General features: G+C 38.6%; 1 protein-coding gene across 3 annotated transcripts in view; it reads right to left on the bottom strand.

Annotated features, from left to right (window-relative positions):
* Nucleotides 1-10,926: 10,926 nt before the first annotated feature.
* The window catches only part of CLASP2 (cytoplasmic linker associated protein 2), a 170,054-nt gene continuing 164,435 nt past the window's right edge, over nucleotides 10,927-16,545 (bottom strand). For 2 of the 3 annotated variants that reach the window (XM_068558803.1, XM_068558804.1), the window contains 2 exons: nucleotides 15,480-15,596; nucleotides 10,928-13,220 (listed from right to left, as the gene is read on the bottom strand). In XM_068558803.1, the coding sequence (XP_068414904.1) occupies nucleotides 13,134-13,220; nucleotides 15,480-15,596 (204 nt within the window). In that variant the 3' untranslated portion in view covers nucleotides 10,928-13,133. Of the gene's footprint in view, nucleotides 13,221-15,479; nucleotides 15,597-16,545 lie in introns of all 3 variants that reach the window. The other variant, XM_068558805.1, reaches the window with a different exon arrangement.

The raw sequence follows: 16,545 nt of genomic DNA, 5'->3' as shown, positions 1-16,545 counted from the left end.
CGAAGATCCCATGTGCCGCAACTAAGATCCCGTGTGCCGCAACTAAGACCCTCTGCAGCCAAATTAATTAATTAATTAAAAAGAAAAAGTAGGGGTTTCCCTGGTGGTGCAGTGGTTAAGACTCCGCCTACCAATGCAGGGGACACGGATTCGAGCCCTGGTCCAGGAAGATCCCACATGCTGCGGAGCAACTGAGCCCGTGCGCCACAACTACTGAGCCTGTGCTCTAGAGCCCGTGAGCCACAACTGCTGGGCCCTTGCCACAACTACTGAAGCCCGCACGCCACAACTACTGAAGCCCGCGTGCCTAGAGCTTGTGCTCTGCAACAAGAGAAGCCACCGCTTGCTGCAACTAGAGAAAGCCCGTGCACAGGAACAAAGACCCAATGCAGCCAAAAATAAAAAATAAATTAATTAATTAAAAAGAAAAAGTAAATAGGGCTACGGAACTGCGAGTAAAATAAATTCATTTGGTAAAGTAAACAGAATTTTTACCTGAATGATAGGTAACGAAAGACTAGAACCACCCTTTGTTCTTACTCATCCCCTTACTTGGAGTGCTTGTCTCCTCTTCTTGAGCATAGCTACTGCCTAAGTTTTGTGTGGTCATGTGACTGAGTTCTGACCAGTGGAATATGGGCAGGAGTGACCTGAGTTACTTCCAGCCCTGGCTATTTCAAAACTCTCATGAGATTCTTTGCATTCTCCTGTTTAGGGTAACATATTCTGGTTTCCTTTAACATCCAGACCTGATGGAAAGAATTTCACATCACTGGAGATCTGGACTTTGAGTGGGGTGTATTGACTGGGACTTGGGGTTATACCCCTTGCAGAAAGAGTTGACTATGTTCTACGTACAGGATAAAGGTATACACAGACATTTGGTCATGTGAAAGGTGGATTGTAACAGATTGGCTATGTTACTAAACCAATTTCCTTTTGTTTAGGCACATAAAGTACAGTTCCCAGTCTCTCCTGGAATGCTAGAGGTGGCCTTGTAATTACCTAAGTTCTAGGCAACGGCACACAGGTGGAGGTATCTTCTGCCTCCTCCATGCTCAGTCATTTAAATTCTCCTTTGTGATCATCTATGCTCTTTCTTCCTGTATCATCAAGTCAGGTTCAAAGTATTCAGCAGAGGACTGTGAGGCCTAGGGGATGGTGGAGGCACTCACTGGGCCACAGGAGCTAGATCCCTGAATGTTCCTGTGCCGCAGAGCCCCTAGACAACGTGCAGTACGTGGTACCATAAGTGAAAGAAATGTTTGTTTTATAAAGCCATTGTAATTTTGGAGATGTCTGCTAAAGCAGATAACTTGTCTGTACAACCACAGGTCTAGCTCCCTGTATTAGTTTCCTACTGCAATGTAACAAATTACTGGGTGGTTAAAACAACACAAATTTATTATCTCACAGCTCTGGAGGTCAGAAATCTGAAATCAGTATCACTGGACTAAAGTTAAGGGGTTGGCAGGGCTGTGTTTCTTCTGGAGGTTCTAGGGGAGAGTCTGATGCCTTGCCTTTTGCACCTTCTGGAGGCTGCCTGCATTCCTTGGCTCCTCATCACTCCAACCTCTGGCCATCACATCTCCTTCACTTACTCTGACTCTCCTTCCTTCTTTCACTTATAATGATTACATTGGGCCCACCTGGATAATCCAGGATACTCTCTCCATTTCAAGGTCTTTAAATTAATCACATCTGCAAAGTCCCTTTTGTCATGTAAAGTAACATATTCACAGTTTCCCAGAACTAGGATATGGACATCTTGGGAGCCATTATTCTGCTACTGATGAAATAAATTATTTTAAGATGGGACAAGAAATTTTAAACATAAAATTCCCTCTCTGCCCATTTGAGCCACTACCCTCTCCCCTTTAGTGTGCACTGTGCATCTGCATTACACATTAAATAGATCCCCTTAAAAAACACAGAAATGCCACCAAAAAAAAAAAAAAAAAAAAAAGAAAAAGCTATTTCTTTCTGGTGCCAGCAAGGTAACTTCTTAGGAGACAACATTCCTTTCTCAATCCTGTAAAGGGTAACAATAACCCACTATTAGTCTTGTTGGACTATGTAAACTGTCAGTATGTTATTTGATGTACAACCCTTTGTCTCAAAAACTTATATAACTGTGCATTGACCTCTAGTGGGTGGAACAGTCCTCAGAGCTTTCTGAAAGTCTGTCTCCTGGGTTATAATCCTCAGGTTGGCTCAAATTAAACTTTCCACTTCCTTCTTAGAGTGGCTCTTCATTGATTTTTACACTAACACTTCCATACTTCACTTCCTTCATCTCTTTGCTCAGTATTCTGCTCTGTTAGGTCTTCACTGCCAGTCTTTGTAAGACTCCATCACATCCTCACATTTTTTCATCCCCCCTCCCTGATTTTTTTCCTTAGTCTTCATCACTATCTCAAGTATGCTCTATTTTTCTTACTTATCTTTTCAACTAGAATGTAAGTTTCATGAGGGAAGAAATTTTTTCCAGTTTTGCAGTGTGATATTCCTAATGCCTAGAATAATGCCTGACATTTGAATAGGTGCCCAAGTACTTGTTGAATAAATGACTTTTTAAAAAATGGAATGGAATTACATATGTTTTGTAGTATTTATTGCTCAAACAATAAATTTGATTGGTAACTTGAATCAGCCTACTTGATACTTCACCATGATACAACGTACATTTCATTGTTAGAGGCTGTGTGATCATAGGATGCAGTACTAGGATTCCCAGGGTTGTAGTTAATAAATTTGTGCATAGGTTTCCTATGAGAATGTGTAATGTAAAAAAAAAAAAAGCTGCTAACTGGAAAGATTCAAAGTGGAGTCCATAAACTGCTTGACAATTGCTAAAATAAAAGGATTCTAAAATCAAAGAACCATGCAATATAAATTACATTAGTGCTGTTTATCATAAATACCTATAGATCACTGCTTCTCATACATGAGCATGCATATGAACCACAAACCATAACATACGTATGAGTTACCTGGGAGCTTGTTAAAAATGCAGATTCTGAGGTGAGGCCTGGGATTCCGCACTGATGAATTTCTGAGTGATGCGGATACTGCTGGTCCATGGAATAGCAAAATCTTACATGATATTAAAATCAGAAATTTCAAAGGTAATACTTCTTCTTTTGCAGGAAAGGTGTTAAAAACCAAGGTCTGGGGACTTCCCTGGTGGCACAGTGGTTAAGAATCCACCTGCCATTGCAGGGGACATGGGTTCAAGCCCTGGTCTGGGAAGATCCTACATGCCGAGGAGCAACTAAGCCCCTGCACCACAACCACTGAGCCCGTGCTCTAAAGCCCACGAGCCGCAACTGCTGAGCCTGCATGCCACAACTACTGAAGCCCACGTGCCTAGAGCCCGTGCTCAGCAACAAGAGAAGTGACCGCAATGAGAAGCCCACTCACCGCAACAAAGAGTAGCCCCTGCTCGCCGCAACTAGAGAAAGCCCCGCATGCAGCAACGAAGACCCAAAGCAGCCAAAAATAAATAAATAAATAACCAAGGTCTGGGGACCTAAAGCGAGCATCAATCTTCCCCAATCATCACTGATGTGGTAAGGGATTTTCTGAACTGAGATACCACTTTTTTTTTTTTGACCAAACATCATACACCAAAGACTGGTGTTTGTAATGTATAAATACTGGTTTGAATACGGAGGCAGGAAAAAAGGCAGATTGGGCCAAGGAAGCAGAGGAAAAGACCAGAAGTCTTAGTTACACTTCTGTAGGGATAAGACTTTAATAAAACAAATATATATGAAGTCATACAAATGAAGTCATACCCCACATCTCAAATAGTCTTTTTCCTCTCTTCCTCAGTTCCTCCTGTCTCTATATCCCAGATTTGCAATCTTGAATGTACCCTTTTTTCCCCCAAACTTTGAAATCATATATCATGTACACGTTAGTTTTTTTTTTTTTTTTGGTTGTTGTTTTGCACCATGAACAATACACATCTGGAAGTGCTGGTGTAATTCATTTACTTTTAAAGAAAATCAAAGTGGTAAAAGTACATAGCTTAAAACATCCATCAGTAACAAAGCACAGTCCCCTGCCCCAACCTCCCTTCTCATGACGTTGCTAGTTTCCAAAGCAGCCACTTTCAACCTTTAGCTATATCTCCTGATATTGTATGTGGTTTTAGACACAATCTATTCACTTTCTTCAAGGGAAGGTAAGGATTGGGTAATCTATATACCTCCTACCCAATCAGAGCTAAAGCAGCTTTTTGGTGAAGTCAACTTTCATTAATACCATCGTTATGTGTAAATACTCACAAATAAGGATATAGTATATTATGATACATAATTTGCTTTTCATTTGCTTGTCGAATTACCTACATTCACTCCCAAAGTCTGAGAAAACCCCTTCTCAATACATCGGCTCATCATGAATCCCCCTCTTTCTTTTCCCTCTTTCCCTCTTTCCCTCTTCTTCTTGGAGACATTCCCTTACTATACCTGTATTCCAGTCTGGGCTGACTACCCCTCCTTAGGGCTATTGTATGGTGTCTTCCTGAGACGTCTCTTGCCAACCAGGCTTGAAGACAAGCAAGCAAAGGAAGGAGGCACAGTTAGAAAGGATGATGAAATAAGTATTAGTCTCAGCGAGATGTTAGGGCTGGAGCTTAGCTGCCCTGCCTAGCCACACTTCGGGTTATCAGGCATCTCCAAGACAAATGTTGTTTGGGTTGAATTATAAGGCCTCATTTTATCAATGCTTCCAGGACAATAGAGGATATGGAAATTGCATCCTCTTCTTTAACTACTATGGATATTATTTTTACTTATTCTGAGTACTTCTGTACTTCCCTAGGTGAGATGTGTGCATTTTTAGAAACTCACTATTCTTATGCACCAGTTTTTCAAAATACCTAAAGAGCAGTTTTTTAAAAAATTTTTGAATTTTATTTATTTATTTATACAGCAGCTAAAGAGCAGTTTTGAAATGCCATAGGTGGTTTTTTTTTAGATCTTAAAGGCACCACTATTCACAAAGTTGGGAGGGGACCTAAAAAATGTTCATGTACAATAACTAGAGCATTTATAGCACAGAGATTAAGTTTTCTATCTCTGGCCTCAGTCTGGGTTTAAAACACAGCTTATGAGCTACATGACTTGGGCAAATCAATTAACTTCTCTTAGTCTCTCTTCTGTAAACTGGAGATGATGATGATAATAATAATACTTGCCTTGTATGATTAGAATGAAAAGTTAATGCATCTAAAGTACTCGGCACAAAACCTGACACATAGGAAAGAACAATTAGTATACAGTATTTATTACATATTTTCACGCTAAAATATAAAGCAGCAACAAAAGTCAGAATGTAAAGACACATAGAACAATTTTATTGTTTTTAGGAGACTTGGATATTCTAAAGACTCACTGAATTAATTTATTCATGTATTCATTTATAAAACAAGTATTAAGACTTGCTATGTTCAAGTATTGTGGACAGTGCTAGAAACACATAAATGGTTTAAAAAAAAAAAAGGCCTGTGCAGCATTACAACAGCCAAGAGTTGGAAGCAACACAAATTTCCAAAATAGATGAATGGGTAAAGAAATGTAGTATATACACACACTGGAATATTATGCGGCCTTAAAAAGAAGGCAATCCTGGCACATGCCACAACACGGATGAACCTTGAGGACATTATGCTAAGTGAAATAAGCCAGTCACAAAAGGACAAAAATATTGTGTGATTCCACTCCTATGAAGTATCTGAAGTAGTTAGAATCATAAAAGCAAAAAGTAGACGGATGGGTGCCAAGCGCTAGAGAAAGGGTAATTAGTGTTTAATGGGAGTAGAATTTCAGTTTTGCAAGATGAGAAAGTTCTAGAGGTCTGCTGTACAACAATGTGAATGTGCTTAACACTACTGAACTGTACACTTAAAAATGGCTACAGCGGTTAAGTTTAATGTTACATGGTTTTTTACCACAATCAAAAAAAATTATTTTAAAGCCCCGCAATTAGCAAATGAAATGCTGGGTCTTTGATGGCTGGGTGGAGCAGCTCAGGTCCAAGGATGGTGAAATGACTGAGCACAAAGGAAGACAGCAGCAGCCCTGGGAGTCAGCTGGATGGCTGTACCCCGTCTAAGACTGCAGCTCTAAAGGCCCTCACATGTGGAGTGTCAGGCTATGCCCAAGAAACAGGCATTATTTCATTTAGTCCCATAATATTCTTATGTGATAAGTGCTATTGTTTTTGCTGCTCTGTAGATGAGGAATTGAAGCTTTGAGAGATTAACTTGTCCAAGTGGTGGAAATAGTGACTTTGCACTTGAGCAGCTTCACTGCATAATCCATTCTCTGCTACTATCCTCTCTTGGGAAGGTGAGGAAATCTAGGACAGATGCCAACTAGTTGATACAACAGCAGAAGGCAAGGGTGGTGACAGGAGGCAGAAGGTGGCAGATCTACCTATGGTATGAACCTTAAAGGAGGCAGGACTTAGACAAAGTGGGTCTGATTCCATATGCCAAATTTAGAAAAACCCATCAGTGGTGAAGTCAGAATCACTGAAATCAGTGAATGAACAAAATGAGCAGAGTGCAAGAGACGAAGCCATGATTGAAATTTTGCAATCTTTGTGGGCAACACATCTCAACACAGCAACTTTTACAAGAGTTGCTTTGGGACTTCCCCGGTGGTCCAGTGGTTAAGAATCCGCCTTCCAATGCAGGGGACGTGGGTTCAATCCCTGGTCGGAGTTCTAAGATCCCACATGCTGTGGAGCAACTAAGCCTGCACGCCACAACTACTGAGCTCGCACGCCACCGCTAGAAAGAGAAAACCGCATGCCACAACTAGAGAGGAGCCCGCGCGCCACAGTGAAAGAGACCGCGTGCTGCAACTAAGACCCGACGCAGCCAAAAAATTAAAAAGAAAGAGTTGCTTCAATTTGCCTACTCTGCTCTTTTAAATACTCAGTATATATATATATATTATACACCATAGGTATCATTCGATATATTATTTACCCAAACATCTTTACATAGAGTTGTTCACAGTAATCAGGTGGTGAACAGAGTTCTTAATTACTTTTGTATTTTGACCTCATTTTAATGACCATTATTTATTTATTTAAAAAAATCTTTGAGGCACTTTTTAAAAAAGAAATTTTATTTATTTATTTTTGGCTGCGTTGGGTCTTCGTTGCTGCACACAGGCTTTCTCTAGTTGCGGCAAGCGGGGGCTACTCTTCGTTGTGGTGCACGGGCTTCTCATCATGGTGGCTTCTCTTGTTGTGGAGCATGGTCTCTAGGCACGCGGGCTTCAGTAGTTGTGGCTCACGGGCTCTAGAGCGCAGGCTCAGTAGTTGTGGTGCATGGGCTTAGTTGCTCCGCGGCATGTGGGATCTTCCCAGACCAGGGCTCGAACCTGTGACCCCTGCACTGGCAGGCGGATTCTTAACCACTGCACCACCAGGGAAGCCCATGACCATTATTTTTTAAATTATTTTTAATTGTGGTAAAATACACATAAGAAATTTACGATCTTAATCATTTAAAAATGTTTAGTTCAGTGGTATTAAATATATTCACATTGTTTTGCAACTGTCACCACCATCCTTCTCCAGAACTCTTTTCATCATTGCAAACAGTAACTCTGTGCCCATTAAACAATAATGCCCTATTCCCTCCACCCTGCGGCCCCTGACAAACACCATTCTACTTTCTGTCTCTAGGTATCTCATACAGGTGGAATTACACAATATTTGAATATCGACTTAATACTGGCCAACAAACCTCAAGGCCATTCTTCTGGGTCTCCTCGGTCATCTACATTGCTGCAGACCTGGAGGAAGCCTCACTGTATGGAAATTCTCTGACCTCAAGAGCTAGAAATCAGTTCTTTGAAATAAAAATCACCATTTCTCTTAGAGGAAAATCTGAAGGGCTACCCTAGCATTGGACTGAGACTTTAGACTGGAGTAAGTTGTAGGAGAAAAAGTAGAAAATAGTTTGGGTTGAGTTGAGGATCAATGATTTGTGTTGAATGTTTGGCATGTGAGTCCATATGTATTAAAAAATGGGAAAATTTATCCTAAAATTCAGCTGGAAATGAGTTCTGGATTGTTCACCTTTGTATTCAACATTAGTGTAAAAAACTGATTCAGTGTTTTTAAACTGGGCTGTGTTACCCGTGGAACTATCCATGGAAACTCCTTTGCTTTGGTGCAAGTTTTCTCAACCTGGGCATTACTGACATTTGGGGCTGTATACTTGTTTTTTGCGTCTGGTGGGGTGGGGGGTAAGGCAGTCCTGTGTATGTAAGATGCTCAGCAGCGCCTTTGGCCTGTACCCACTAGGTGTCAGTAGCACTCCCCCACTGAGTTGTGACAACCCAAAATACCTCCAGACATTGCCAAATGTCTTCCAGTGGGCAAAATCATCCCTAGTCGAAAACCATGGCTTTAGGAGGATGGAGAAGAAAAGGCACATTTCTTGCTTTGTTGAAATAATTCAACTCTAAGTCTCTACTCTGACCTGAACTTAGATAAAAATTAATGTTGTAAAATTGGCTTTAAACTATAACCAGCAAGCAATCCCTTTTTGCACTCATTTCCAATAAAAAGAACAGATTCACACTTTCTTACGGGAAAAAATACTGGGTGACCAGGGCTGCCTTCAGGGCTATCTGGTCAGGATGGTTTGCAAGAAGCAGCACCTCCTACCCTGAGTTACAGGCCGGTCCCTCCTGTACCGATCACATTTCTGAAAGCACATTAATGCATCTCTCCTATTACCCGATCCACAGCTACATATTTACAGCAGACAGATTTTAGAGGTGTCAGATGCAGAGCAGGTGCTCAAATATTTAGTAGGTAAATAAGGGTAATCAGAACCAGATTCATAGAGACCAATCTGTAAAAAAATTGTAACCTAAAAACTAACTCACTTCTGAAGTTTTCAGAGTACGTAAAATTGAGGTGTTTGTGATGTTAATTCTAATCATGCTGTTCTTCAGTTTAAGTCTTCAGTGAACTCCTTAGTTCAGTTAGATTATATCTCAGAGTATCTAGTACTCAATCTGGGGTCATTCTCCACTGGCATCCCATGTTCCAGCTAAACCAACCTGTGTAATGATGGCCAGCTGGGGAGACACAAATGATACATTCAGTCTGGAAAGCAAATTCAGTATTATAACTTTGTAAGAAAAGGAAAACTTTTGAACTAAAACCCCTGAAAGAAAAGCTATAGCCAAGCTTTCTTGATTGTGAGAATGCACAGATTTTTTTTTTTTCTTTTTGAAACATATTTTATGGGGACTTTTAAGAGAGTATATGAGATTTCTTTTAACATTTTCCAAAACAAATCATGGTTTAAAAAGTTCCAGGGACATGCCGTAATGCTTCTTACTTCATAGAGCACTGCCTTGCTCTTTGGCTTCCCTCTGCTCTCCCTACCCTGTCACCCCAATGAGCCTCAGACCCACTCAGTTTCTAGACTAAATTTAAACATCACCTCTTCTCCTAGGAAGCCTTCTGTGATTACTCCTTATGTGTACCCCCACCCCCATTCCCTAGCTCCCATCAGCACCCTGTGTTATTCTCTACTATAGCACTAACCACACTGTATCATGGTTATTTGCTCTACTCTGTCTCCCTGAAGGCAACTACTCACATATCTTCTGCATGGATGAATGTAGGTAAGTTTGAAATACTGAAATTCCGATACATATAAAGATTTCTTGTATTTTCCTGTTCTATTTCGATTACTATTATAAGAGTAATTTAAACCCAGCTATTTAAGTAATTAGTATATCTTTAAATAAGGATTGTTTATATTATATTACAATCCTTATATATATTACTATATTTAGTAATTTCATAGTAAAGGCATCTATTAAATTGCCAAGTAGGAAATAATTGGAAATGTGCCAAAGATGTAGCTATTTGTTATAAGAATATCCAGTGAAGATCAACAACCCAGGATTATGCTGCACACATACCAATGAATATTTTGCTGCTGTTAGAAGTCATCCTATAGAAAAACAAAGAAGGAATATATTCAAAATGTATTGTTAAATACATGCACAAAACAGAAGCATTCAAAATCTTAGCTAATTCTAATCTTGTCATTCTCTGGTTAACAAAACTTAAATGTTCCCTTACAGTTTTCAGCATTAAATCAAATTGATTATCTTAGCACTCCACAAAATAACAACACAGATCATCTCAAGTGGTGCTATGAGAGGTAATTTTTTCTCCCTCAGTTTTTCATTATTTTCCAAATATTCCACAATAGAGATGGATAACTTTTTAACTGACAGTTTTTTTTAAAGCTTAATTCTAGACCTTTCATTTGCATGGCTATAAAACTACACTGATTAACTGCAATAAAATGAACTAAAACAATACAGGAAGCAAAGCTATCAAAGGTTAAATTAAAAAAAACCCTCATGTATTATGGAATAACATTACTAATCCTCATTTCTATTTACTGTAAATGTTTTTCTAAATTAACAATAATAAGAAACACTTGAATTTACAAATAGATCTGGCCTGAAGATTTTAGTTTTATACTGTAAGACATAACTTGGTGAAAAGTCATTTTGACCTGAAGTTTATAATAAAATATGAAGGAATATAGCAAATTTGCTCCAAATATGAAACCTCAGGTCCAAACCATACCTTACTTGAAAATGTCAGAAGTCTATTACAGATTTTGAAAACCCACAAGAAACAAACATGTTTTAAAACCTGGAATTATATGCTTTTTTAATTGGTTCTCAGCAGCGTGGGTAAATGAATGACACTGATGATTAGCTTAGGGGAGAAAAGCAGAAAGAAAAAAATTTAACCAGCAGCTTTTTATCACCATTCTTTAATAGCCGACATCTTAATATGTTTCTGGAATGAACAAATTAAAGGTATTATATATAGCAATCTGAATAGTCAACAATAACTTTCTCATAGTCTTATCAACTGAAATAACAGAATTTTAAACATGACTTAGCTTTCACTTCGTCACATTAAACCATACTCTTCTGTTACTCAGTTCATTCATTTCTTGAGTGCCTGCCTTTAGATGCCAGGTGTTTGATCTAAGTTTTCAAGTAGAGTTATTATTCAGCTTAAGCCACTCTATTTAGTTGTCAACATTAGTTAGAGCAGGACCTTAAAGAAGAGGTCAAAATTAGATCAATATTTAGATCCAAAATGATTATAAAACATACCAAAGGTCATGGAACATAAAGCATTACTGAGACGAGTTCAATGTTTAAAATACCTTTTCTTTTTAAGGATAAGCTATAATATATACATGCATATAGAGCTATATACATTGGACTGTGACTGCTACCCCTGACACATCTTTTCTCCTTGGATGCACTTACAAATTCATGAGAATACCACTGAAACAGGACTTTCTAAACATTTTTAAAAACCTAGTTATGAGACAAGTGGCTTGTCACACAGTGAGACAGAAAAACAACTGATATACATTGTTAATTTGTTCAAGTAATGTTATGTACAGTTTTATTGCCAGTATATGCACAACAGTAAGCATAGAACTATAAATACACAATGTAATTAACAGTAGAAAACAAAATTGTTACAGATAAAGGGGGGGATATAGAGAAACTATTTTCCTGCTGCTAGAACAAAAACGAAGGAAGGTAAAAGCCTATCACAAATCATCCATTCAGAACTCTTGCCTTAAATTCTTTACATACATTTCTACATTTTTTCGATTAAACAGAGAAAGTACAGATAACTCTGTAACAAAAGCAAATTGCCTCCCTAATAGGTATTTGCCTTTCCAGTCAAATTCACTTTATGTTAGGATTTAAAAAAAAGTCAAGATGAGAAATCATTAGTATCCTGGTTCCAAATTACCTAATTTGCCTTCCACCAAAACTGGTAATTTTTGAAAGTTGGCTGCACATGAAAATAAGAGGTGTAGCAAAAGGTGATTAAAAAAATTTGTTAAAAAGTAACAGAAAATCACCCTTTTAATAGTTTTCCAAAAGACACTATAGGCAGCAGCTCAGTTAAAAGTATTAGCCCTGAAGAGGTAGAGAATTTGAGCCCATTATACAAAGATAATAACCTTGGCACCATCTTCTCTCTCATCAGGATCAATGTTTTCAAGTAAGACAACTTCATGGTAAAAGGAAACCAGGTTCCACCATTTAAAGAAAAGGTGCTGGTCGACTCCCATGTCTCAATAATTAGTTTGTTTATTAAATGAGAAACAGAAGACAGTCAAGGACACACATGCACTTGATTTTTTTTTTATGTTTCCATTATCAAGTTTATTCATAAGTGAATTTGATATTAATAAATAAAAAAAGCATCATTCACAACAAAGATAAACAAACCAAAAAACCCTGCAATGAAACCTTCTATTTTAATAAGTAACAAGAAAAATACAGGCTGATGATTTGGTACAGCTTTCTTAAGGGATCATAGAGGGGACATGGTTTTAAATAAAGATGGCAAGATCAACAACCAATAAAGGGTATCAGCCTTACAGAACTGGCTGATTCTGTAACATGTCTTTGAGGTCTTAGTTTTAAACTACAGATCACCCCAAAGAAGTTGCAACTAATTAATGACGTGTATCACCATCACACCAACAGAGTCCAGCTGTAGTTCAGATTAGTCCTGCTTTATTTCACATCATTTCAATATTTCTAGCATAGGACATGATACGGGACAAAACTCAAAGTAGCAATAAAAATATTATTCTGCATTTGAATAAAGGCCAAAAAATGTTTTAGACTGTTAAACTTTTAAAGCTTTAAGCATTCCTGTTTAACCAGCATTTAAAAAAATGGATACAATCATAACACTGGCAAAGGTTAATGGGAGGACAAAGAAGTAAAACATGTGAAATGATGAATTAGATTAAAAATTACTCTGTATTGACCAACTGATGTTAATACTGCTTCTTCTTGAATTTGGAATAACTACCATAAAAGTTACATGCAGACTGAGGATAGCCCTCTGTTACAGAAAATACAAAACAAAACAAAAAACTAAAACTGGGAAACAATGGTAACTTCCAAAAGATGTATTTGAAAATTTCCTTTCATTGATGAGGGTGGTCTGTCTGTCCTTCCTTTGAGAGACCTGGTTCACTTCCATCAGCTTCACTAACTTTGTCCAGAAACATCAGTAGTGGGATCAGCTCCTCCAGAACCTGTTTGTGCGCGTTTGATGTAAAGATTCAGTAGCTTCATCTGCAGATTCAAGCCAAACACGTCATTTGAGAAAGCTGCTCTAAATGATTGTAAGATGCTCATTAAAAAAAATTATACATATGTGAGCTTCAAAAGATATTTTAGACTGAGGGGTTATTATAATGCCCCAGTTACTGTTGCTAATTAAGAATTTCAAAAAAAAAATTTTTAAGTCTCAGTTTGTTCAGGACTGAGTATTCTAGCATGCCTTTTCAAAAAATGTTATAGCGATAACATACAAAACTTAGAAAAAGAAGTCACCATTAAGACAATAATGATAAACATTTGAGCAGTATGTGCTATACAATATACTGCTTTAAATTCTCTCTTTTTATCTTCACAACATTTTACAGATGAGGAAATCGAGATACAGGATGTGCCATCCCTGCCTAAGGTCACAGGGGTAGAGAGAAGTGGGCCAGGAGAGGCAATTAGGCACTTGGGCTCCAGCACCCAAGATCTCAGACAACTACTCTCTCCTAACTGCTCTCCTAACAAGAATGTTTTTGATTTCTCTGTCATTTTGCAGTCTTTATTGTACGAGATCATATTTTTATAGTTTGGAATCAAAGCACATCCAATTCTGTTTTCTACTTTTTTTTCACCTAATGTCATTCTCAGATATTTTTCCCACCTACTGTCTTCACATGCAACATTACTACTGGCTGCCTAGTATTCTGGTAAAGTGCTGAATTTTAATTCTTCTACAGACAACTCTGGATTATCAGGACCTAACTTAAACTTATGACAAAACTCAGGATACATTTTTCTCTGAAAACCACTTTGTTCAAAGTTTGCTTTTTTAACATTGTCTTTGACCGAAGGGTTTTTAAACCTGGTGTCCACGAGATTCAGAGGCTCACTGAACGCCCCCCCACAACGAAACTATGTGTAAAATTTATCTGTATGCATTTATTTTTCTTGGGATGAGATTATACCTAAAGCTCAAAGTGGTTTGTAACACAGAAAATGTTAAGAACCACTGCTTTCTCTTTCTTTCTTTCGGCCACGCCACACAGCATGTGGGATCTGAGTTCCCTGACCAGGGATCAAACCTGCGCCCCTTGCAGTGGAAGCGCAGAGTGTTAACCACTGGACCTCCAGGAAGTCCCTAGAACCACTGCTTTAATCTATCTATAACTTGTATAGGTATTTAATGTAAGGTATATACCTGAGCTCTTTTTCCTTCTATGTATTTTTTCTTCCCTTTGCTACTTAAAAAATAAATTTGATTATGGTAATGACAACTGTTAGGATTTGGGGAAACTTTTTATATGAAGGTGAGTGTCTTGCCAGTTAACTGGTTCATAAACCATAATTCAACAATCATAGTTTATCCTCACCCCTTAGAACAAATTTCAAGGTTTTGATAGTATCAAAGAAATGAAGAAAGCAAGACTGATTTTGTGTTTTTTTTGCATCTTAAGGACTAATTGGAAAATTTATTTTAACATAACAAATCAAAGTTAAACATTTATTGTGATCATAATAAGAACAGAAAGAGGAGAACAAATACTTGATTATCATAGTTCGTAAAGGAAGATTTTTTAAATGTTCAATTGTTCCATATTTGGGGACATATAAATCCATGGATATATAACTACTATTTATTCTTAATTAAACAGCCCTTGGGGGTAAGGATTTGGGTGTGGGAGTGAGGAGAGTCAGTTGGTGATCAATAAATAACCAGAAGCTGTAGGCATTTTTTTCACAGCAGTCTACCAACCACCCTACCAAACCACTGACCTCACCTGAGTAACAGATGTGACAGTACAAACAGCTAAACTGCAAATGGTAAGAGGAATAAGTTGGATTCGCAAAGCCTAATTAAAATCCGAATAACAAATTTACTCTTTTTATTTAAATTAATTAATTAATTAATTAATTTTAGGCTGCGCTGGGTCCTCGTTGCTACGCGCAGGCTTTCTCTAGTTGCAGTGAGCGGGGGCTACTCTTTGTTGCGGTGCGTGGGCTTCTCATTGCAGTGGCTTCTCTTGTTGTGGAGCATGGGCTCTAGGCGCACAGGCTTCAGTAGTTGTGGCACGCGGGCTCAGTAGTTGTGGCACGGGCTTAGCTGCTCCGCAGCATGTGGGATCTTCCCGGACCAGGGCTTGAACCCGTGTCCCCTGCATTGACAGGTGGATTCTCAACCACTGCGCCACCAGGGAAGCCCCCAAATTTACTCCTTAACACACTCAAAGAACTAAATTTTGAAGAAGGACCCACAGCCACCCTCTTTAGAACAGCAGCACTACTTACTTTACTGCCAGTGAGCTGGCTGAGATGTGGTTTTAGTTCATCACCAATTACCGCATGAACAGCCACCAGGCAGAAGACACAAGCTTTCCGAACACTGCTCTCCGAATTATCATAACCCTGGGAAGAAAGGTCCTTGTTAGCACTCCTGCAGGATCCGAGGAAAGTACCATTCCACAGAGACAGAAGTGCAACTCAAAGAGGAGATCCCAAGTGTGCTGAGGAGAGAGAGCTTTACTGACTGGACAAAGTTAATTTCTCACCTTTTCAGGCAGAGGCGTGCCCTTCCCTCCTCCATCTCCCCTTTGGCACCCCCACTCCACTGTCAGCCTTCCTTATCGGGTTCTTTCTTACTTAGCTTGGAAAGCTGCACTCCTCTGACTCTGGGGCTGCCCCTCTGCCAATCCACCCTGCCGAAGCCTCTGAATTAACCTTCCTAAAGCTTTCAGCTGTAGTGAATTCAACAGCTCCTCACTATTGAGTAAAACCTAAACTCCTTGGCCTGGCAGTCAAGGTACTCCTGTAATCCAGGCTGAATTAAGCTTAACATCTGGCCCATCCCTACCATTACTCTAAGTTATTCATCCAACAAACATTTATTCAGTACCCACTATATGTATGACACACACCTATTATGTATATTCTGTTCTTAGCACCAAAGCACAGATAAGAAAGGAAAAGATTTGGATCTTATCTTCAAGGACCTCACAATTTAGTAGTATTTGGCTTAGAACAGAGTCACAAAGGTAATACTACAGAAGCACAAAGAAATGAATGATTAACTCTCTTCAGGAGGGATCTTAATATACATACTATGTAATAATAGTCATTAAAATTACATTATAGAATATTATTTATTGGATGGAAAAAGTTCACAATCTATGATTAAGTTAAGCAAAGCATGTTACAAAATATGATCCCATTTTTTAAAAGTATTTATATGTGTGGGTTTGTATGCATAGAAAAAAACCACATTAAATGGTAAGTTACCATGCTAAATGGTAAGTTTTATGTTTTGTATATTCTACCACACACACACAGAGCTAATTACGGAAAGTCTTTGCTCCGA

Source organism: Eschrichtius robustus, chromosome 12 (assembly GCF_028021215.1).
Source record: "Eschrichtius robustus isolate mEscRob2 chromosome 12, mEscRob2.pri, whole genome shotgun sequence".
In the NCBI taxonomy this organism is placed as follows: domain Eukaryota; kingdom Metazoa; phylum Chordata; class Mammalia; order Artiodactyla; family Eschrichtiidae; genus Eschrichtius; species Eschrichtius robustus.
This window is presented reverse-complemented; position numbering and strand designations above follow the sequence as displayed.